Genomic DNA, 25,039 nt, shown 5'->3' with positions numbered 1-25,039 from the left:
TCTTGGCCTTCCATGCCTCTCTCAGCTTTTCCCCATTGAGAAAAGCTTTGCAAGAAAGAACCCCCACACACCTAGAGAAGCAGCTGAACGCTTAATCAGCTTCTCCTTGTGACATCCACTAAGAACAGGTAGCGATATCATTGGGTCTTTTTCCAAGGAAGTAACCAAGGTACCCCAGTACACTGTGACTCAACAGACAATCATGCAGAACATGCAGTGATCTCTGACAACCTGAGAGAAATCAAGCTCTTAGATGCTACTCTAGGCCTCAACTTGCCTTAATTACAAACCTTTGCAACCTTTTCGAAATTGAATTTGCATTACTGTGGGCGTGCTGTTTCCTGGCAAGTTAGTAATTTTCCTGAAAGACACTCTTTTCAGGAGCAAAGAGCTGATATTTCTCTTTATCTTAAGTATCATCTACTTCTCTTTTCTCCACACCTCTGAAATCCCCTCCATTTTTGCTTTTTCCATCAATTTCTGTACTCTGTCTCTGTCTAAGTTTTCTGCAGAAGATTTCCCTTAGCAAAGAGGGAGAGTACAGTAGGTCTGTCAGCCCTGGAGGACTGAGGGAGATCAGAAGACATGCCAGAAGTGTGGTGGGTCTTTTCCACATAGACCCCACTCAGTTATGTGATTGAAACCTGTAGAGAAAGAGCAAACACAGCCCTAGGTCCAGACCACAGGTCTGCAGCCATGGGAAACAGGGATAGGCCCTGACTGCAGTCAGACAGACATCCTCGGATAAAGAGATCTATCCACAGGGTGGATTGGTTCATGAAAGAATGTAGTTCTGTGTGTTCCACTCTACAATGGCAAGAAACACAAGCAGCTGCATGCACAGAGGGAGAGAGAGAGAAGTGACAAATAGATGGTGTACTATACAGTATGTGACCATTGTTTGAGTTGCCAAATTGCTCTGTAGTTGGCCAGCGATTATCTGTGCTACAGAACACCGTGATGAGTTTTCAGTTTGGAGAACATTGGAGAGGAGGAAAAGGGGAACAAATAAAGGCCTTCCCTGTTGGCTATGTGTGATGACTTATCCAAGCCAGGAGACTCATAGCACAGTATGACACTTACGGCCTGGGGGCCCATATCACTTTGAAACAAGAAAAAGAGAAGCAGAATATACCAGTGTCTGCTCTAGAGCCCACTATGTGTTGTACTGTATTACAGTGCCCCTGAGTGGCCTCTGGTCGGAGGTGAGCCGTGGCAGTTTCAGCTGGTTGTAGGGACAGTGGACAGGAGGCCTGGTCAACTGGTCGACAGTGAGGGTCACAGGCTCCCCTGGGGAGGAGATATCCCAAAGGGGGTGGGCAGATGGGGTCTGGAATGAGAGTGTTCTCAGACAGGTGGATGGCTGTCACCCTCATTTTGCCACCGCCAGCAAGCAGGTGGCCTCTCCCTCCTCCGCCTCCACTCAAGGGTCACCTTGACATGGCACTGCTTCCCCCTGGGTCCCATCCCATCATATATACACTCTATATACACACACTTGTGCTCACACATTGACACAAATACACCAATGGTTCTGTGCAACTCTCAGTCAACCCCGGCACCTGGGGACTGGGAGCGTAAACAGTCGCTCTCAAGGTTGAACCCAGGTGTTTCATTTCCATTAAGGCTCTCATCACATTCACAGCCTCCTCCCTCTGACTTTGGTCATATCACAGATGGAATAGTCATTAAATTTTAGATTACCTTTTCTTTGCCTTTGTAGATGTTGAGATGCACAGGGTCTATTTTAAATGTCTGTCTATGAAATAATTATCTCCCAACTCTGTGCACCCGACATCTTCAAAAGAGGATGTTCCATTGATGATTTTTGCCCTACATCATAGCTTTGCTCTTGCCGCGACTCTAAAACCCAATATAGCATAATTAAACTAACAAAGTGACATCAATAAAGACAGAAGTGCTCTGTAATTACAGTCTGTGCTAGGACATCATAAGCAAGCAGTGTCATCACCCTAACGAAGGAAATAAATCGATGGCAGACAGACAAAGCCCCGCTTTACGATCCCCTTCTCCTCTGACACACAAAGCCAACCATAAACACGAGTAAGGCAAGAGTTTAATGGCAATCTTAAAGTTGTGGAGGCCACTAGCTTGTCTTTACTGCTCCTACCCTGCAATACAATGGGTGCCTTGACACTTTCACCACTCCCTTCCTCTCCTTCATTAGTTGTGCTTCTGTCTGTTTCTCCCCTTATTCTGCCTTTTCCCTTTGCCTTCACTTCTATATGGTGTCTGGTCTCCTCACCCTCTGGAGACACATGAGTGGCAGGCCTCCCCCTTAATAACTGTGTATTCCAATTCTGACACGGTTGCACAAAAACAGACACACATAGATATATGTACACGCAAACAAACACACACCAAAAATAATATGTTGCAGAATTCAAGATTGGCATTCCCACGTTGCCTCTCCTTGCAGAGAACCATGTGGACAGCAAGGCTAAATGTCAGGCAGAGATATTTAATTCCACATGCACACACATGCAGGCAGGCACACTAAAAAAAACCAACACGGACAAGACACCCCACACTGATAGTGTGTGAAGAGTGAGGCTAAATGTCAAGGGATGATGTAAATTCGCATGATTGCTTCCAGAAGTAGTTCATCACAGTGCCAGCATTGGCCAGATCAGTGTCTCATTGTCCTCCAAGAGTTTTGCAGAGCAGGACAGCGGGTCTCCAACAGAAGCAACAGACCATATTTGTGTCTGTGTGTGTGTGGGAGTGGTGAGGGGACTCCTTGAAATATATATAAAACACACTACTGTCTCTATCAACCATGTGTTATTTCAAGGCCGACCCAGTTTCCTGGGAAATACATATTATATGCCTAAATCCAAGCCTGTTTCATGCTAATACGAGGTAGTGTATGGACCAGACCCAAGACTCTGATGAGAAAAAGGGATGTGTGCCATGTTTCACTTTGTATAACATTCTTATCACATCTAACATGGTCTCAAGGCGACAGTAGTGGATCTTCCTCAGTCCTTTTTCCCCTACGTGTCATTTGTTCAAAGGAACCCTGCTGAATATGACATCTGAAAGAAAGACGAGCAAGTGATGAGTTGTAAAGTTGTGTATACTACTTAATGTACATATTTCATTGATGAATAAAACATAGATTTAATTCAAGACTGCATCTCCCAGGCACTATATGCAGCATAGAGCTAGAAGCAAACTCTTGCTGTGCTGGGCTGTTGCCTTGACTCCCCACCCCAACTCTCACTGTCTACTTGCTGAGGTGACTGATGAGCAGACTCACTGGTGTGTCAAATATGGGGGAAATAGTCAATCAGCTAGGCTGGTGTGACAGGCCTGTGTGCTGCTGTAGTTCGGAAATGCTGCTGCAGGAAGTGTGTAAAAGTCATGCTCTGTGCCAGACTGAGGATAAACATTTTATGGTTTTGGAATAGGAGGGTTACACCTCTTCCATCTCTGCAAGGTATGGTTAGATGCTCATTGCATCTGTGTTTAGTTCACTTCAAACTGTTGGAATTTATTATGCCATGTCACTATCTGTCTGTTTATTTATATGTTATCTATATGTGTGTGTGTGTGTGTTTTGTGCAGTTGAATATGTTTTTGAAGAAATAAGAAGAGGAGGGAAGAAAGGGGGGAAAAATAGAGAATGCCCGTGTGCAGATCAATTTATGGAGGAGAGACTGTTGATGTGATTTAGTGTGTGGGTGCTCCATGGGCCACTGAACTTGGAAAATGAGAAGGCAGAGGTGGCCATGATTAGAGGTGTGCCTTGTTGACTACTTTATGTGTGTATTCAGATGTGTGCGTACATACACACACCTTGTTGGCTGTGGGGGTCTGTGGCTGGTCAGGGAGAAATAAACATAGCAAGGCACACACAGTCTATCATCTTCATTGTCTGGGTAAAGCCTATCAGCGTTGGTGTGTGTAACCAGGAGAAGCGGAGTTGATTTTTCCTCTGCTTCGCTCCGTCATTCTGTGTGTGTCTGTATGTGTGCCGGTGTGTGCGAGGTCCTGGCCCCAGCTGAGGCATCGGAGACAGAGCAGAGTGATCTCAGACATGTGTCAGGGGCTGAGGTCAAGGGTCATCATATACAAACATACCCTGAAAAATAGAGTGAGAGAGAGCATTGGGCCCTGTGGGACCACTTGACTAACACTTTCACCCATAACATCAAATACTACCCACAACCCTGTCATCTCTCTTGTCTGTTTTCAGTCAGTCACCTCATACTTTCTTGTTTCTTCTGTTTCCCCCCATTCTACGTCTGGAAAATGATTTATTCAGACTGAGAAAAAAAACAACGGAACACATCAGAAATAGGATTTAACAATGTAGTCGGTGAAAAAACGTCGTTTTTATTGCAGAGTTTACAGTATAGCAATAGCAGTAGACATGAAGAAGATTCTGCATCCCCAGGTTCATAAAAGAAAGTCATGCAAGTTTTAGGTTTCTCTTTGTTTTGACTACCCCAGACATAAATATGATGTCGTTGTTTAAGTCAGATCCTGTACTTGGAAAACTGTATTGCCTGGGACAAATATTGTCACATTCAGAAACCCAGTGACTAAGCTTCATGTTGGGTAGCGTTCAATAGCTTCCATCGCAGTTGTGCAGTTACATGAGAGTTGTATAAGTATCAGGCCACACTTAGACAGACATTCCTTCATCCAACTGCATCTGATCTGTGTACAGTACTGTTTTGTGATCAGTGGTCAACATTCACTGGAATAGCATGGTCCACTTAGATTGGTCACCATCATATTTTTCTTTGTCATTTTTCCCCCTTTGTTTATTCAGGGTGCAGCGGAGTCACTGAGCACGAATGCTCTTTTCTATGAATGCCCTGCTCCACACTGACACAGTTGCACACATACACAGCTGGAAGCCTCCCAATGCAACCACACTCTGATCTTTTGGCCAGCTGAGTAGCTTTAATCTGTTTTGCAGAAAGTTGGATCATACTGATTGTCCCACACACTGCTTTGCAGCTGTGCAAAGGCTAGTCAAAGCTCAGTTTGATGATCAATAAATTAACTCATTGCAGAGCATCCATTTCTGGAAATGCTTTCAGTAAATGTTATTCTTATTTCACAACAGATAAACAGGAGTGACCGGCAAGCGTTATCATTTGATTTTGCTGTTAAAGAAGAGAAATCATGCTTGCACGGTATTCTTGTTGATGTATAGTACACCACTCCTCAGCTTTTTATGCTGTCTCTCAAATATTTTAATCAATGAGACTTTCTGTTTCCAAACAAACAGATTCTAATTATCTTTATGATGTTTATTTTTTGCAGATGCTGCTGAATAATCCACAGTGCTACCCGCTTGGTTAAAAACCTCAACAATTCGATTGAAAATTCACTTCAGTTTTTGTTTGACCACTGAATTTACTGGTGAAACCTGACTCTATATTTAACTATCCACGCCTGTCATTTTTCCTTTTGTCTCATATCAAGACCATACACGAAACAGTTGGCTCCCCCTCTGTTGATGCTCTGTATAACCAACATTCTGGCACAGGTCGTGTTTATGGAGGCGAATCAGTGTGTCAGTGTTCGTGTAAAATCCCCATACCACACACAGGGATCAGAGAAGGAAGCCAGCAGTATACTTCATGCTGGAATCCAATCCAAGCGTTTCTGCGGAGGAGGCTTGGTCTCCAATATGTTTAGTGTTACCTCAAGACCATATCAGCTCTGCAATGCAAGCAATGCCTGAAATTCGATTTGATCTGCATGGCCACCATCACTTGACCATGGCTGATGTCTGTCCTTCTCCCCCTCACTCTCTATCTGTGCCTGAGCTGCCGCCGAGCCCTGGGCTCCAATTAAACCCATGATGCCTGGCTCTGGTTGGTATGGTGACCAGACAGGGCACAGAGAGAGCTGTGATTCCCAGGTGAAAGGTGGGATAGACTTTCTGATTCGCTCCAGCACCCAGATAGAGTTACAGCTCAATTTCAACCTCTCGCCCTCATCGGTCTATCCTCATGACTAAAATAGGACCATGGAATGGAAGGGAGAGGAAGAATAGCTTCTTCTTTTCCTTCTCTCAGTTTTCCTGTCTGTCTGTCTGTCTCTCTCCCTGTACTCACTCCTTTTTTTTATTGCTCCCTCTCTTCAGCCACCCCACCCTCCACCCCCTTTTGCAGCACTGTGCTGACGTCTTTTGTGACAGAAGGGACTCTGAGATGTGCTTTATAGCTTGGTCATCTTGTAAAGCAGCACTTCTAACTCAGTAGTTCTGTCTCACTTTAAAAAGTTGAGTTTTTTGACCTTACTGGCTCTTTATCCTCCTTTCTTTCCAGTTGTTCTTACTGCTTGTGCTTTGTTCTTCTACCTTTTTGTGGACAAGGCAGGATTTGTGAATTAATCATAAGTGGTTCAATAGCTGGCCTTAGCTGTGCTCTGTCACAGGGGGGATCAATAGGGGAAGTTCAGTGGCAGTGACTGCTTTGGAGGAGAGACAAGGAGGGCTGCATCCAGGTGATCATAAGCCCGGTCTGGCATGAGGCATGATGCAGAGGAGGGCCCGTCCTCGGCCCATCCTCTTTCTGTCCAGGTCTCTGGAGCTACATACAGCTGCCTTCATCTAAGTTGGACTTCAAGGTCCTCTTGTGATAATCTAGGATGGTGCTTCACTTTAAAAATATATGAATGTAATATCTATTTCCCAATACATTTAATAGGTGTTTTAGAATTACTACCACTAAAAATAATTTGCACATCCACATGAAACTGCTGCCAGTGTTGACAGTTTTAAGGTTTTAGTCTTTTACTGTTTGTGCTCCAGCTTTATAATCCAGAGTTTGCTTTTTAGTCCTCCTACTAAGCCATGTTTTTTTATTTCCAAATGGGCTTCTACACTCATGTCTTAAAGACAGTGACAGAAGTTTATGTCACTTGTTGAACATAGCATTACGAAACCAGTAAAGAGGAATGAAGATCTTTGATCCTCTCCTCCAAATTGGACTCTTGAAAATACATGACCACATCATTAACTTGGTGGCTGAATTCTCCTGCTTCTCATTTTAAAGGGAAGCAAGGTTGTTGTTACTCATAATGAAAACCTGACCTTTTCTTGCTGCAGTCTAGTTCAACTTAGATTTAATTGCATTAGTATTTTCATACCATGGGAGAACATAAGCTGCTAAAACAGCAGCTCTACCCCATGACATAAAATAAGGCTGTATGCAATTCCCTGCTGGCCATGCATTATTGAAAATACAAAAGCATCCTCTTTACAAAGTGTCATAATAAGCAGTGCTACAGGACTTAGGTTTGCACTTGTACGATGCACACAGCATGTAGTTGTCAGCAGGAGCTGGGTTGTAGAGCAGCTTCATTTTGATGGCACCTTCATTTACAACGTACTGAGACACACCATGGATGATTTGTGAAGATTAGCGGAGAGGATGTGAGGTATGAATCATCATCTCTGTAGTCGCTTTTTCCAAGTAAGCATATGCACACTGACTAAAGACTGGAAATAGCATTCACCAAAAATATGATATGGAAGCCTTTTGGGTAAGCAGTTGAAAGTCATCAACACTTTAACCCAGTTAAACACATTATATTCACACACACACACACACACACACACACACACAGTCACACGCGCACACGCAGGCACGCACACACTCATATACAGTGACAGTGTGCATTTCATGAGAAAAAGAAATGTCTTCACAGCCAAAACCTTACAAGCACTGAAATTCAAATTCCGTGTCACCTAAGCTGTACATCAAAGCCTCACATTAGTCCTCACTGCTGTGTGTGTGTGTGTGTGTGTGTGTGTGTGTGTGTGTGTGTGTGTGTGTGTGTGTGTGTGTGTGTGTTTGTGTGTGTGTGTGTGTGTGTGTCGGCACAGAGAATGGAGCGGTGTAACCAGTGTATGACATGGCTATTTGTAAATAACATCCAAACCTCCACTGGATGCAGCTGAGAGCTTTAAGTCTGAGCAGTGATGGCAGCCTCCCTGAAATGTGCATGAAACCAGCTTAGTGCTATCAGCGCAGCATCACCGCCAGTCACCAGCCACCCTCTCATTCTGCCGGGCTGCTGCGGACCAGATAAGAGCAACACCGCCCTCCTCCCCTACTGCTTCCATCCGCCTTATGTTGTCCCCCAACAATTCACCCACCCTCCCACACCAATTCACCCTTATCCTCTTTACAAGGTCTTATAGGGACAGAGACACTGATGTGTCGCTACAGCCGTAATTTATATTCTTTGTAAATTGTCTGTGATTTTTTCATTGAGATAAGTGTGGGGGGAACATCTGTTTTGTGCTGGAAGGCAGTAGGCTGGGGCTTCAGTTCTGTGGCAATCACCAGCAGTATAGATAGAGCGAAAGAGGGAAGGCGCACGATCTGTCTCCCCATCCTGAATTACAACTCCAGGGGCCCAGCTACCCTCTCATCATTACTGTTGTATTTAGTTGAACACATTGGGTAAACAAACATTGAGCTCCATCTGTACAGCCTTGCAGATCAGTATGTGATACCATGTTTGGCAAACTTAACTTCATGATTCATTTCGGACTAAATCATGTCAGTTGCTGTTTTCTCTCTTAATTTATCCTTAATACCTTGACAGTCCAAAGTCGAAAGCAAGCAATTAATATGTAAGGTGGAACGAGAGATGATGCGATATAATTTAAAAGATGCTACATGACTTGTTCCAGCTGACTGACCCTCCACACTGCCCCTCATTTCCTTGATTATCATGTATCATTGAGCATTCATTGCTGAGGACTGAAGCCGCTCAGGACCAGAGTAGTAGGAGCTGTGGGCATCACAGTGACCAGGTGCTGAGGCCTCATTGGCAGTCAAAAAGGAACACGACCTGCGGCGTCTCGACATAGGCGCGCTAGCGGGGGAGTTGGAGGGGTTCGGAGCAGTGCAGACGATGAATCTCAATCCTGAGGCCGTGGCAGATTTACATTTAAAGTAGTTTTAGCGAACGCCCCACTTCCTGATGCATTCTTTGGCAGAGCTGAAAGGAGCGGCTTATCTGCGAGTCATCAATTGCACGTGATGCGTCCAGATAGGGGTTTCTGACGCGGAGCCAGCACCTTTCTGCTCTCACATATAGCTCAAAGATGATGTGCCATCTAATAGAGCACCATTGCTTGCACGGTAATTACATTACATGTGAAAAGCCTCGACTGGGTTTCGGCAGCTCCAGATGTGTGCATGTGTTCTCGCGCACGTGTGTGCTGTAACTCATGTGATCCATGTTTTACCTGTGATTGACAGAAGCAGTAATGACCAACATCAGCGTGTTATTGATGTTCTGTCACTTTCCTTGTTATTAATGTTATCCCTAGATGGAACAACAGGGTTACTAGAAACTTTATGTGCATGTGTGCTATGCTTGTGTGCGACTGCTCAGGGGCATATTCGTCCTCATATTTATACTTAATAGGATTGGTGTGTGTGTGTGACACAAAACGCAGGTGTGTGTGTATGTGGATATGTTTGGTTAGGTAGTAGGTGTGAGTGTGGTTGTTGACGCAGTGGGGTAAAGGCTGTGATGGCTGAAGGCTCTGATGGGTAATTGAGAACAGCAGGTGTCGCCTCCCTCCTGAGCCTCTTCAGGCCCCAACCAGCTCACCCTCCGATCTTCAAAGCCTCTTCAGCCCAACTCTCCTCTCCTCTCCTCTCCTCTCCTCTCCTCTCCTCTCCTCTCCTCTCCTCTCCTCTCCTCTCCTCTCCTATCCTATCTATCCTATCCTATCCTATGTCAGTAGGAGCTTGCTGGGGAGAAAAACAGCATGTACTGTATGGTTTTAATCAAACCCAGAGCATCACAGGGAATAAGGCAGACTGGACTACACCACCTCACCAAGACTGAAATATTTCATCCTTTTGACAAGACTACAACCCAAAACACAGAATTCTTACCATTATAACCTGGAATGGCAATTAAAATCTTGTCTTACACTCAAGCACACTGAGAGAAGCGAGTACATTTTGCGTTTATTTCATGTCTTTTAAGAAATATATTGAGTACATGTTGTGTTTCTTTTTATTCTCTTTGGATGATTCACCACAGCTCCTCCTCACCAACCATTGCTGGCAGGAGAATCCTTCACACTCACGCAGATTTGTCTGTCTGTGTGTTTAGCTTTTTCTTCCTTCCTCTGTTCGTGCCGATAGGCCTTCAGACGGTGGAGCTGAGACTCTGTGCAGTGTTTTGCCTGTCTGTGGGCCAGGGCTCCCCTGCTTAGGCGTTTTTATCCATGCTGAACACGTCATCAGCCTCATAAAACCCCCACCCTCCCCTGACTTTTTCAAATGAACAAATCTGATTGAGCGAATGCCATTACCTGGGTAAATGAATGATTCCTAAAGGACTGGACAAGGCCTAACACCACCCTCAGGGTAAAGCTTATTATCGCTGCAAACTCCAAAGAAGAGAGAGGCAGCTGTGGAGCTTGTGTGCACTTTGTCAGAGGCCAGTATTTCCATATTAATCTGCCACATTTAGGCATCTGAGACAGAGGGCCTCCTGTCACGCTTCTTTGATAACAGAGCAGTTAGCTTTTTCCCCTCATGTATAAATATGTGTAATTCTGATAAGATTAATTGAAACGCCTAAGTATACAGTGGTAGGAGATGAGTGGGAGGGAAAGAGGGAGACAGCAGGAGGGAGAGGAAACGCATTATGTTGCCAAAGCATGCATTTTAGACTGGTCTCTGCCTCAGACCTACCCCAGAAGGGGTGTATAGGCTCTCTCTTCTGGGTCCAAAGTGCCTTGAATTGAAAATAGCATCTACCTAACAGCCCTCAAAAATAGCTGAGCGAATAAGTTTTTGCGCCGAGCCGATAAATACGGCATGGAGCCTCTGACACCGAAGCCTCACCCCAATTTCCAGTGCTCTGGAGGAGATCAGATAGCCCTGTGTCATTTGATTTTCTGCCTTATCTCATCCGCGCCCATCTTTTTGTCTCACGCAGAGCTACATTTTAAGAAGCACACACTCCTTGTATCTTTTGAAGGACAAAACCCGGAATGATATTGAAACAAATAATGGCATCAAACTTTTAGAGAGGGCCATCTCTGTGTTTGATTGATACCAAGTGCTGATGGAGGCATGTCGGATGAGTATCCTTCAGATGACATTTGGGATGCAAATCTGAAAGAGTGCACGTTGAGACTGCAACAATCTGCAAAGTTCTTAGTTCACGAGTGCCATTTATGATCACAGATCCACGACAGGTGACATTACGGATGCTGTAAACCAAAGGCAATTTATACTTTGTGTATATCCCATAGAGCTGTTGAGGAGTTCTCAAACTGACCAATAAAGATGTCTGTTTAATAGTTGTTTTCTGCAAAAGTATACTAAGTACTAAACAAGACAGGGGAGTGAGTAAGGGGGAAACAGCAGGGGAGAGAGGGAGGTGTGGGAGAGTGGAGGTGAGGGATCCTGAGACAGATGAAACAAGGGGGGAGAGAGAGAAAGCAGAAAAGGAGTTGGAGCGAGGGAGGAGACAAAGACATTCCCTGGTGCACAGCTCGAGTTGACTGACGGCAAGAAGAGAGGGCTGTGGAGAGAGGAAGGGGGGAGGATAGGGAGGAAGGGAGATCAGTGCGGAGTGAGCACGTCGGTGTGTGAGTGGCGTCTCTCATTAGAAGGTGCTGTCAGGGGCCACAGAGGGGGGACTGCAGGGACCCCACCTCCCCCTTCTCCTCCCTCTCCACTGGCCCCTGAGATCCAGCCAGAAAAATGATTGATGAGTGATACCAAGATAAACACACGCCCTGGCCCCCAAAGGCAGCCTTGCAAAATGATGCATGCAGCGTTATAAATAAACCTTGTGGAAAAAAATTTAACAATAAACAACAAAACAATGCAAAACAACCATTGGGTTTTCTTATTTTTGGTTATTGTTATAGAAGGCACAAATCAACTCAGCTCTCTCTCTCTCTCTCTCCCCCCGCTTTGATGGGAGTTTTTCTGGCTTTTGTGTTTCTAGTTTTTTTTTATGTCTGTGTGTTGTGCTTATGCATGAGAGCAATGAGCACAAGGCTAACAAGGCTCACCAGCTGACTGGATGGTTAAGCCCCCTTCAGTTACACTGCTTCCTCAGCAGCTTGGGCAGGCGGCTTTCCCATTCATTCACTGTGCGGCACCAAACTCTGAGGCAAACCTGTTCTCATTTGGTAGAGCTCCAAATCATAGCAGCTGTGTGTAGTGTGTGTCTACTTGTATTTCTTGTGTTGTGGGGACATAAATATGTGTGCATAGTCACAATGTAGGGACTGGACTTGTTTTATGAGGACTTGCTTTTTGTCCCCAAATTCAGGTGATCATACTGTGAAGTGAAGGCAGAGTTTGGAAAGATTTGGTTGAACAGGTAATAGTTGAGGTTAAGTTGATTTTCCAGGAAATCCATATAATGTCCTCTGAAGTGATAGAAACACGACTAACTGCATGTGTGTCTGAAGCATGGATGAGTGTATGGGAAACTGTGCAGAGTGTTCAGTGTGGTATATGTATGGATTAATACTGATGATGTATAACCTCTCAACAATACATGCGCAAATACAAATGCATACACACAAAACTATGTCTTACTGTTCCCTAATTGTTGAGAACGCCATAAATGTTTTATGCTACACTTTCTGTTAATGCTTAACAGTGAGCGCCAAATGCCTCCATTACAAATCGAAGTGGAAAGGCAGATTATCATCAAATAGTTACATTATATCATTATGAGCCTAAAGGCTGTGGTCTGGTGGAGAGAGAATGAATTATGAATGGAGTGTGAGCGAGGATCTTCTCTTTCCCCTAGGGACTTCCAACACCACAACTCATTTAAGTTGGATGAATGAGAGATAAGGAAGGAAGCCCATGCCTCCCCCCACCCTACTCTGCACCCCTCCATGCTGCTTGCCTTACACACTGGCCTTCATATAATTTACTCCGAGAGGAGTGTCACTTTAACTCCTCACAGTGCACACACTTCTCAGTGGAAGAAATGTATGCTGAAGGGTGCTTTGTTCATTGTCAAACTGTGCATACCAATGCTGAAAAACACCATAAAGAAGTCTTGTCATCTAAGTCACTGGTGCATTTTCTGCCTGGCGCAGACTCGTGTCAGGCCTCTTTGTACATCTCTAAAATGAGTCCCTAAGCTGTGCTGTAGCTTTGCCTAAAAATTCTTCTCATCTCATCTTTCTCTCTTTTGCTCTTCATCTGTCTTGTCTCCACGGATCCAGGCCGCAGAATGGGTCGATGATACTGTACAATAGGAAGAAGGTGAAGTACAGAAAAGATGGCTACTGCTGGAAGAAGAGGAAAGACGGGAAGACCACACGGGAGGATCACATGAAGTTGAAAGTTCAGGGAGTTGAGGTGAGTGGGCTGACAAGAGTTTGGATTTAGATGGAGTAAATGGGGAAAGACGTGGATTGGGGGTGGGTATGGGGTGGGTGAGAGCCAGCCTTCATCCTGACACAGACAAACAGAGGTCTACAGTGAGCTCTCCCTTGGCTGTAATGGAGACAGTCACATGCTGCAGTCAGCCTGTGTCTCCAAGGAACCTCACCAAGAAACAATGCGGCACAACAATAGTTTTCCCTGGGAAGCCAGTGGAGTGGAACCGATTGTTTGTACCTTATTAAAGCTCTGGATGTTGCCTTTGCTCCAGAGAGCCTACATTAATCTTGCTGGCTCAAAGCAGTACTGTGGTACTGTGGAGCTAGTGTTCCCTCACCTCACTCCAAGTCACTCCCCATACCAGCTGCTGCCATAAAAGGCCCAGTTGTATCTGTCCTTGGCTCACCTAGGCTCTCGATAGGCCTGATGTGGTGGCAGTGAAGTGTTGGAACCTTGGCTGATTTATTAGCAGTCCCATTAATGAGACAAAGAAAGACTCATACTTAGACACTTCCTTAGTTTTCAGTAGTTTGGGTGCTAGTCTCTGTCACACATTTAGCCACAAGCACAGTGGCTGACTTGAGATGGAGTTAGAGATGCGAGAGTGAGAGATTTTGGACTCCTATTCATGTGTGTGTGTCTATGTGTGTGTGTGTGTGTTTGTGTGTGCACATATGTACACATAGCAGCACACCTCGGGGAGTGGTGCTGTGCGTCTGTGTCACACAGTGTGACAAAGACAAAGCTCAGGCATTCTCCCAACAGGGGCTCTGCTCTCTGTTTGTACTCCTCCAGATATTTGTCACTCCAAGAAAATGGCCTCTTCTTTCGCCTAGCCAGCTCAGTGTCATCTCTGGTCCTGCAGTGGTCTGATAACCTGTTGGGACTCCACACATCCATCCTTTTGGACTATTACATATATTTCCAGTTTCTGACAGCACTAGCTTTAAAGACGGTTTAGTCAGCCAACTTGCATTATTCTGGTTGAATTAATGTGTGAAGACAGCCTGTGTTCAGATAATGTTAATGCGTGGGCTCTGACTTTGTTAATACTCTCAGAATACATAAACCTGTACAGACAGGGACTGGGAAGTTGTTCTGCCCTTTGTGGCCTAGTTTCTCACATAAATGAAAAACTAAAAAGACCAGCCTACTCCCTGTGTTATTGGCATCTACACAGAGTCCACTGGAGCCAAGTGGCAACTGTCAGAGTTATGTGTTGACAGCAAGGCAAGAAGTGCATTAAGATGCGGTTCCACTGGCTATAAAAACTTAGTTAACTGCAAAACCTCAAACTTATAGAGAAGACATATAGCTGACAATTTCACCTTTTAATTTTTGCTCATGAATGGCCATTAGGGCTTCTTGGTGGTACTGGGGAGAAGCTAGTTTCCTGGTCTTTGGCAGGATAAAATCCACTTAATATATGTTGTAAACATTTGCAGAGAGGCTCTAATTTACAAGGCTTTCCTAGCCTGACATCCACCTTCCCATAGGCTATGAGTGGCAGACAGGATTGAACCAAGGGCTCGCGTGTAATCATCAAGCAATATGAAATTTCTTTCAAGGCTGCCTGTATCATTCTCCGTGCTCCCGATGCATCTTAATAAACTTGGGAAGAAATTAATAGCAAACTCTTTATTGCAGTTTGAGAGATGGACTTGGAAACTAATCAAGACTATTACAATTACATGCTTTTCTTCCTGTATGTTAATGCTGTGGACAAAATGAGGACTACTCTCAAATGTGATGGAGTTCACACTTTTCCACTCACTATAAGCTTATTAATAGGCACAAAGTCAAACTAGAACTTTTTTGACATGAAAAAAAACATATGTAGAAGCTTTGGAAAATTACAATTTTTTACAGACCTTTTGTACTGGATTGCATGAGATTTGGCAAGTGCCCCTAACAACGTCGCCTGTGAGTGTATGTTAAGTACCCAGTTTTGACCTTGAGAGCTTCTCACACATCTGCCTTATTTCTGCAGTCTGCTATATCAACAAGACACACCGCAACACACATGGAAGCATTGACCTCAGAATACTGTGATGTGCTTTCTATTTACCAGCATCTGCGCTGGTCAATGCACCAGAAAAGCAGCTGTTTTTCTTTGGAGTCTCTTCCTCAGTTGGCTTACCCGAGTAAAATGCACAACTCAGAGATACTGAGAAAAAAACCCAGTTTTATTATAGTCAGTGCATGCAGAATCATCCAAAGAGGAATGGTGAGAGGTAAATTCAGCAACAAGTATGAGAATGACAAGAAAAAATGTGAAAACGGGAAGTCTAAAGGCAAAGGCCAAAAACAGGCAGAGAATCCTAAAGGGGCTGATGCAGAAACAGGACAAAGGCTCAGAAACCTACAGGGGGTAACTAAGTCATAGTCAGGCCCACTTAAATGTGCATTCTCACACTGCCATGTAGTAAGCAAGAGTGTCCCATGTCAGAAAAATACAAACATTCAGTGCATTTAATGTGTACTTCATGCACACTTTTTCCTAATACTGCTAATGATTGCTATACCACCCCAGCCCAGTTTAAATGAAAATGGCCTGATAACCTGGTTTTCGGACCAACAATGATAACAGACATACAAAAGTTTACGTTTCCGACATGTTGACAGCATGAATGTTTCTGAATCACTGTAATAAAATATTCACATAGCTGTGACAGTCATTTTCAGCTGTGTTTCAGGTGAGGAATCTCCTGAAACATTGGACAACACAGGTTTTTGTTTAAGGCAGCACATCAGATTCACTTCATATTTTATGTAGTTTGGTGTACATATGTAGCCTAGCCGCGCTAGACAACCCACGGCAACGAATTTAATTCTCTGCCAGGGTGGTTCTGGTTACCCTCCATAAGGCTCGAGGCTGGATTCTCCTAAAACTGGCCGGACCAATCACCATGAAGTGTAGAGTCAGAATGCGGGCGTAACGAAGTGACGACAGAGGCGTGACGATTCTGACAGAAACAACCGGCACACAATAAACAGTTATCTTTCGACTCGGCTTTGGCCACAGCCCTTAAAGATTTGAAGCTAAAATTCAACTTGAAAGATAAACAAAGGACGGCACTTAAGTGTTTCATTGAGAAGAAAGACGTATTTGGACTTATGCCGACGGGATATGGCAAATCCTTAATATACCAGTTGGCTCTGCTGGTTGGGAAGCTAATGGGACTTAGCCACAATCCGCCGGTGCTCTCGGAACTACGTCAGCCTATTCGTTGCGTTGATTGGTTGTATACCTACCCAATTGCTGCAGAGGGATTTGATAGACAACCTTTTAGCCCGCCTCCCTCCCTGTCGAGCTTCCCTAGACCCTTGTGCTGTCAGAAACATGGGTGTAGCATGGCTAGGCTAGTACATATGTCCTGCTGCGTTGCCATGACACTTGAAATGAACACTGAATGCTGCACTTGTAACAGTCACAGTATTGCATGTCCACAAGTCCTAATAAGCTGCTGAAGGCTCAGATATAGTACAATTGTTAAATCATTAAAGTGTGCAATGTACAGTATGCAATAACATGAGAATAAGAGTTTGCTGGAGCAAAATCATCATGAGTCACAGACACACTCACAGAGACTGATGGCTTACTGAGGTTTTGGTAGCAACTTGGAAGAACTTGTAACTTCATCTTGTGATTTTGTCTGTGAGCCTCCATGTCTTGTAACAAGTATAATTTTCCAGATTTAACTGGTCTGTGAGCAGCAGAGCGAGTGCAGGGTATGAATATGAGAGTTTGGAGGGAAGAGAAAACAGAAGCAGGAACAGACTTAGGACTGCGAGGCCACAAGGGAGCTTATAGAAATTGGACCATAACTGCTATTGCACATACTCTATATAAACATACAGTGCAGACTTAGTTTGGGCTGAATTTATTTTTTTTGCTCTCTTGAGTGTTTTGTTGTGTTTGTGTGCGCATACACACCTTGCAGCCTTAGAGGACCTGAGTCATGTCCTCTAAACACCTCACCCCTTACACTGACAGAGCAAGGTGGTGAGAGTGGTGATCCATCACTGCTGTAACTAGCCTGTGATTGAAACTGTGACCCGTCATGCACACTCATGTTTACCGTGTGGACATACAAATGACTTGGCCTTTGTCCTCAGTTCAGTGACTGCAGGAAAAGGATCAACAGCTATCCATTTCAGTTTACTACTTCATTTAGAAGGAAGAAAGAAAGATCTGCTTTTATGCATAATTCACATCACACTTTCTCAATGCGGAGCACAAAGAGTTGACATAATTTGAGCATAAGCTCGTTTGTTTTACAGGAGATTCTTTACATCGTTTATGCTGGGCTGTAGCTGCTCTGATTCCCCAGCCATTCAGTGCTTAATAGCGGCTCTGCGGTTATTACATGGGCCAGGTTTAGTGCACAGTGAGGACAAGTGTTGTGGGTGGGTCAGGCTAGTGATGTTCAGTAGCTCTGGCAAGGGAGAGGCTGCAAGTCCGGGAGCAAGGGGCCTTCTGGGGCCTGCGAGAGGCAGCCTTGCATGGCAGGAGTAGATGTCAGCGTGTGCTGCTGCTGTCCTGTCTGCTCCGCAGTGCTGGCTCAGCAGCCCGTGTAAACCAAGGCTCTACTCTCTTTCTCCCCCCTCTCCTTGTCTCTGCCTTTTACAGTTTTTTTTTCTTTTTTGCGATACTTTCTCTCTTCCTACCCTTTTCTCTACTTCTTTCATTTGTCAGTCTTTTAATTCATTCAGTAGACTTTCCACTATCCTCTTGTACTCCTGCCTCTCTTTCTCCTTGCCTCCGACCCCCCTCACGCTACTGTCCAAGTCCACAGTCCAGACGGACAGAACCTTGAGTTGGGCGGTAATGCTCCCTGTTCCCTAAAATTGGAGCGCAGGGCATGTTGCGGCATTAGCGCTTAACAGGCCGTGAAATAGCAGCCTGCCTTCCTGACGTCTCCCCCATCACTCCAGGTGAGTTGGCCAGACGGCTGGATAAATGAGCAAGCAGCACCCACATCAACCATCATGCATTTGGGGCACCTGAGGAGAAATGTCCATCAGTAATTATCTCACCACACCCTGCTCTTACCAAGTTGTTCACCAGCTCCTGACCATGGCAGACTTCCACAGGGATCACTCTGAGGATGTCCAATGACTATTTATCAATCCAAATTCGTGGTCATGCCAGATTTTGATTGACTTTATTGTCCCACAGAGTGATGTCATCTTTATATTCAGGATGTATGTCTTATAGTGTGTATCGCTCTAGCATCCCCTGGCTTCTCACTGTGAAATAGCAGAAGCCTCAAACACATCTGCTTTGACAAACTCCAACTGATCTCTCTTCTGCTTCTTGTCAAGCTTCTACCCCAATACTACCATCTCTTTATAGCTGATTAGCTGGTAATGTGCGCTCAACCGCCATCTCCTCCACTCCTCCACCCCTTCTATCCTATCTTCCCATTATTCCTAAGCTTTAATAAACTCCCTCAAACACAGATCGATTTTCTCTTAAGTGAAGGTGGCAGTGCCTCTGACTTATTTCATTACCACAGGCTAATTATACCGATTGAAATGAGCTTCTCTTCTTAAGGTGTGCTGTGCTGCTCTGTGCCCCCATGCTCCCCAGACTTTAATGCCAGTACAGTTCTCTACCAATTCCCCAATTCCCATTCCTGCCTCTGTTCCACCCCACCATCCCTTCTCCCAACCCTCTCACCCTCCACCACCTAAATAATCAGCTGGTGCGTCCTTAGCCCCCGTAACTTGTCATTTTATGTTGGATCCACCCTAATGTGTGATTTCAACTGTGCAACTGTGCAATGAAGGAAGGTAATGGAGCATGCTGGTGGCTCAATCGCCTCTGTTCATTGATAATAATGAAGACAAATGTCAAAACATTAGTTGCTAATGTTGTAATGGAGTGGATGCTACTGGATGCACGCTGGATGCTACACTGCATTGGCTTTCAATATCTCATGACCTTCAACATTTAACTCCTTTTTTTACAAGTAGTCTATCCCTTTCTTTTTTAACAAATCAAAAATGTATGTTTTTCGTCCATTTAAGCAAATTAATATCTGAATTCTGTGTTCCTTTTTCGCTGCTAGTTTAAATTTGGAAGAAAAAAAATAACATTCTACAATTTCATGGCCACACTGGCAAGTTGTAATGAGTAGCAGCAGATCTGTGAAATGGAGTTGCTTTGGGTGTGTGTATGTGTTTCCAGTAGCAGTGGTAACAGTGATTTACAGATGCAGTGGCTGATATCACCAGATTGTGAGGCCAGATGTGAGAGGGCACTAAACAAACCCGTTTCTGTGAGGAGGTGACACCATGCTTCCTTTTACTCCTGCCCCTGCTCCAAGTCAACTGTGAAATTAAGATCAGATTACTGATACAGGCGACGCCCTCAGCAAAGAATAAAAAGTTAGTATTTTACATTTTTATTCAAAGTTAAATGCTGTCTGCTAGACAAGAGTCAGTTGTCTGCTCTGTGAAGACAGTAAATTGATTATTTTTTCCGTCGTGTTCTCCTTTCTCCTGGAGACTGCCTTGTTATTCACTATTTTTTCTATTGCCTCAGAGCACATTAGTTCTTCCCTTTTGAATTACCTGATAGTGGAGGAGTTAAGGGCAATCTGTGAGTGATATTTTAAAGAACGGTTTCCATGGTTATAACTCAGCTAACCTTCAGCTCTCACATTTAGTAATACTGAGTGGCTGCGTTGGCATGAGAAAATGGTTAAGTTGCTGGTCTTCTCATTCCAGGATAATACGGGGTAAACAGAAACTTGGAAAGAGAGAATAAATAAAGCTTCATGGCATAATAATGAGCAACAATCAGTTGTTTCAAATTACATTCTTATTGAGCTCTTTGTTAGAAATAGCTGGATTTAGCTTTAAATCTTACCATGGGCAGTGGGTAGGGTGTCTAAGTGACAGGGTGACAGTGGGGCTGAGTATCTAAAATGGATACCCTTCTTATTTATTACCTCCGCCAGGAGGATATGTAATCACCGGAGTTTGTCTGTCCGTCTGTGTGTGTGTTCGTCTGTTAACAGCATAACTCAAAAAGTCATGGACGGATTTTCACCAAATTTTTACAGGATGTCCGGAAGAGCACAAGTAAGAGCAACGGTACCGTCACGTGCGTGCGGCGGTGCCGCGTGCGTCGATGCAACGATCCCGGGCGACGGCCGAATCCCCCGCGTCCGCTTCGGGCTGCCCGGGCGAGTCGGGACCGACGAAACGAAGTGGCGGCGACGCGTACGGTATCGTCACGCGCGCGCAACGGTACGTGCGTGCAGCGGCGCCGCGTGCAAAACACTGTGCTGTTACACTGTGCATGCATGTTATGCTTTCTGCACAAACTGTTGAAACTCAATACAATCCGTCCATGACTTTTTGAGTTATGCTGTTAACAGACAGATGGACAGACAGATGGCCTGGCGGAGGTAGGCGAGTCATTCCACGAAACCGGTGCCTTTTCAACTTTGAAAATGTAAAATTTAAACTATATTTAATTTTTTATTTTTTAAGTAGCCAGGAATCACAGAAGGTCTAAAATGACAGGAAACTATATTGTGCCATCTCAGGATGTGTTATTTAATATTTGTTAATTATGTCAAATCCTGTTACTGTGGAAAGGTAACAGGGTTGACAGTAACAGGGTTGACCATTTTAAACTAATTTGCTTGTAGCTAGCTAAAATAAATGCTAGTTAAAGTGCAAGCTATGTACTTTGAAAGATAATTACTTGTAGATATTGATTATATTTTGAAAAATAGAAAATTGATTATGTTTATACAGCCCGATCTCACGGGGATTCGTGAAACTGTCACGTAAGTTTTAGTTTCGGTTTCGTGTGCACACATGACGAAATCGTGTTGGTGTGCACGAAACCGAAACTAAAACTTACGTGACAGTTTCACGAATCCCCGTGAGACCGGGTTGGTTTATATGTTAAAAACTGGTAACAGGATTGACGTTGTATGCTTGTCCCCCCTGGTTAAACCTTGAAAAAAATTCAAAATACCAAATCAGAGATGAGAGAAACTTACTTGTCAATGAGCTGTTAGCATCCTGGTTCCGAGATGATGCAACCTCCTTTAAATCCTGTCAAATCTGGAATGTACCATTATTTTTATAAGGTTTTTTAGTTAGGGTAACAGGGTTGACACGAAATCAGGGGACGCCGATAAATTGGTAATTTATAATGGTTAATATATATTATTATTACCAAAAACACTGTTTTACAATAAGATCATACTTTAAACTACATGTAAATGTAAAAATTTTAACATTTTGCCTACATTTTACAAATGAAAAGTCCTGTACACATACAACAATAACAGTGAGGGACAGGCCAAAAACCTCACCCTCTTCAGCATGAAAGTAATTTAAATTAATTAAAATAACATTTCACTGACTTTAATTTGATGTTATATTAAGGAGAGAAGACAGGGTAATGTTATATTTTTAAATGAAATATTAATTTGTTGTTATCATAATTGTATGACTGATTATTTCTTGGGGACGCAAAAGGCATCGATTTCATGGAATGACCCAGGCGCTCTCCGAATGCTTTTCTAGTTGTACATTTTTTTTGTTTATCCTACACATTAGATTAAAGCAGCGATCTTTCTCCCCAGCATAACGGCTTAATGGGGGTTGTTCTGTTGTTATTAGCGACTGAACCAAAGCCTTCCCTCATGAACACCTTACCCTCAGCCTTGGGAGCGTCCACTTTACTCATGGTTTTCCTTTAAGCCCATAGTAATTAGTTTTCATCTCTTACATCTTACAATTGCCAAATCACTCAGCAGCAGTTAAGCCCTCGGTCTGCCTTTCATGCTGACCCTACTATTACCATTTCAGTCCAGCAACCCCTTTTAGAGGCTAATTCTGGAAAGGTTGCTGTAGGGATTGAATATATAAGGAGCCTGTCAAAAAAAAACTGTGCATTATCGACAGCTCCCGTAATGTAATTTACCACTTGTTGCCATGTGTTGTGATGTTGTCATGCTGAGGCATCTCTACAGGGGTGTTCTTTTTTTATTGGGAAGGGGAAGGAGGAAATATCCCCAAGAAAACGGACAGAGAAATATTTTAATTTAGTGCAAAATATTAGAACTCTGTCTTCCATTTATAGACCGGACTTTATTGAGGATTCCCACTGTAGCTCCCCACATCCCTCTTGGGTCTCCTGAAATAGGGAAAGCTGTGCAGCAGCTGTAGTCCCTCTTTGCTCCTGTGGTAAAAAACCAATTCAAAAGAATAATGGATCACAGTATGAAATTAAGTTGACTTGAAGCCATTAGAATATCTGCAAAAAAGAAAAACGTTTGAGATAGGAACAAGGATGCTTTTTGTTTTTATCACATATTGCTCATTATCCTTATTAATACTGTTTGTGCGACAAATCAACTGAGTTCGAAATATGTAACCTCCTCGGAAATAGTAGAGCAGAACCAACACCGATATGCAAAGTGGGGGCAAGAAGTTTGTAGAAGGGGTGAATAAAACAGCACTTAAGGCAGTGAGCAGGCTTTGCATGACTCTGGTTTGCACCAGTGTGTGAATTGTGCTTTTGTTTGGTCTCGTGAGCAGAACACAGATCCCTGGGCAACAAAGGGCCTGAGTTTTATGTTAATGAACAACTTTCACCAAGGCTTCTGCCTTCTACCATTTCACAGATCCAGGCCAGAACACTCTTCAGAAATTCATACTGCACAGAAAATTCCGCTACCAAGTGATAAAGAGCACACTGTTATGTACTTAGGGCCCACTCTGGTCTAGATCTCAGATCGTTGCTGGATGCAGTTGATTCGCTTGAATTAAAAGGTAGGAGTTCAAAGAAAAGCAAGTTGTTTCAGCATCACTTTTACTCTCGCCTCCCTTATGGCACTCCTTTGTAAAATCTGTGTTTTATGATCTACACCCAGCTTTTGGCAGGTTCACACATTTCTGGGGCCATTTTTGTCTACAGGCCAGGACCAAAGGGTCAGCTGATGTCTGAGTATTAAGTAGAATCAAAGAGTGGTTGTGTTTTCCTTGAAACCTGCAAAATGTGTTACACTAAATTGCGGGAAGTGCCTTGTATATTTCTTCAGGATATGCCTTTATTAAGCCTGCAAGTTACACTTTCACCTGATCTTGATCTGGTTCCGTTTCCTGTTTCTCTGTGTTTATTACGTCCATCTCCTTCTCTTTGAAAAAGCCACTTAGCTGTCAGTTGATATGAAACTATTCTTGTAGTGAAGGCCAGCTCTTATGTCAAGAGCAGCAGTTTTCCTTTACAGCCTTGGCAGAACCATCTCGTCTTCCCCGAACTTGGTTCTTAAATATCTTTCACATAGAGAATGTAATGCTGGTGCTGGTGTAGGACTGTGGGGCAGAGGAGGCAAAGGCTTTAAGGAGGAATCACCCAGTGACATTGTCTTCTCTTTACTCAAAAAGCCTCACAATTTCACTGGAGATTTTCTGTCTCATCTGCAAAAATATTTGTCTGTTGACGTTTGCAGTGAGATGAATTTGTTCCACTCTAGCATCTCCTTCATTGGCCACCTTTATCTTTCTTTTTGCTTGGCTATTTATTCTGCTGCCTATGGCCTATGTATTATTAAGCAGCAAAACAGTGATTTAGATATAATTTGCTGCTGTGTTGCATTTAATAACTACAAAATCAAAATGTACCAATGCTCTAACATTCACTCTTCAAAGGAGGTATAATGAGTGGAACTGCAAAGTTCAAAGAGAATAGTTAAGTGTTTGTATAGAATTATACTGGGTGAGCAACTGTGCTTTCCTCAGAGTGATATTGAAAGGTTTGATATTTTACATGAAAGGGTGCTAAAGAGGAGTTTAACACAGGAAACAGGTTTAACCCTTCTGCTTTGGGCAACACGGGAAATACTAATGCAGATAAAAGTCTCTTCATTAGTGGTCTGTTAGTTTTGTTAGTCATAACGTTGTGTCTTCCTGCTTTCTATTTCTCTTCTTCCTATCATCTCGTCTTCTGTTTGTATTGCACTCTACATCTCTCTTGTTTTCCACTCCCTGCTGATACATCACTGTTAACCTTGTTTTTTTTTCACAGTAATCTGAATAGATGTTAGCTTCTGTGTCCTCTGCAGCGCATGCATCTTTGTCCCTCCTTTTTTCTTCGGTTTCTGTTGATTTTAAATGCTGATTCTGTTAGATTTGCTTGTTGTTGCTGTTTTGATGTGTTTAGTTTTTTTTTGTTTTTTTTTGATAATGCTGAAATGAAAGGCAGCCGCAGACTTCTGTGGATTTCTGTCGCACATTCAAATTTGAAGAGAGAATGAGTCATTTGTTTAAGCCCAAGGGGGTGCTAAGCTTGTTCTGCATTGTGTGTCGACACTGGTCCCCTGTTACTGTCACCAAATAATGATGCATGCATGCATGTAAACGGATGCATTGACACGTGTACTCTCACACACATGCACACACAAACGATTGCATCTGCGTACATGTTTAGTTTTTCTGAAAGACTCTCTGGGGGAAAATAGTGTCTTTATATGTATATATGCCATGCATGTGAGTGAATTTCCTTGCCAAACATACACATAAGCAGATTTAGTAAAAGCTCATTTCATAAATGGAGCCTGTTATTGCGAGAAAATTACGTTTAAAGACACCAAAAA

The 25,039-nt window shown here is 43.6% G+C and overlaps 1 protein-coding gene across 6 annotated transcripts in view; it reads left to right on the top strand.

Annotated features, from left to right (window-relative positions):
• The window catches only part of camta1a (calmodulin binding transcription activator 1a), a 289,846-nt gene that overhangs the window by 145,619 nt on the left and 119,188 nt on the right, over window positions 1-25,039 (top strand). For all 6 annotated transcript variants that reach the window (XM_051949098.1, XM_051949101.1, XM_051949097.1 and 3 more), the window contains one exon: window positions 13,244-13,379. In XM_051949098.1, coding sequence (XP_051805058.1) covers window positions 13,244-13,379 — 136 coding nt within the window. The remainder of the gene's footprint in view (window positions 1-13,243; window positions 13,380-25,039) is intronic.

The sequence above is a fragment of the Acanthochromis polyacanthus genome, chromosome 6 (genome assembly GCF_021347895.1).
Source record: "Acanthochromis polyacanthus isolate Apoly-LR-REF ecotype Palm Island chromosome 6, KAUST_Apoly_ChrSc, whole genome shotgun sequence".
Taxonomy (NCBI): Eukaryota; Metazoa; Chordata; class Actinopteri; family Pomacentridae; genus Acanthochromis; species Acanthochromis polyacanthus.
This window is presented reverse-complemented; position numbering and strand designations above follow the sequence as displayed.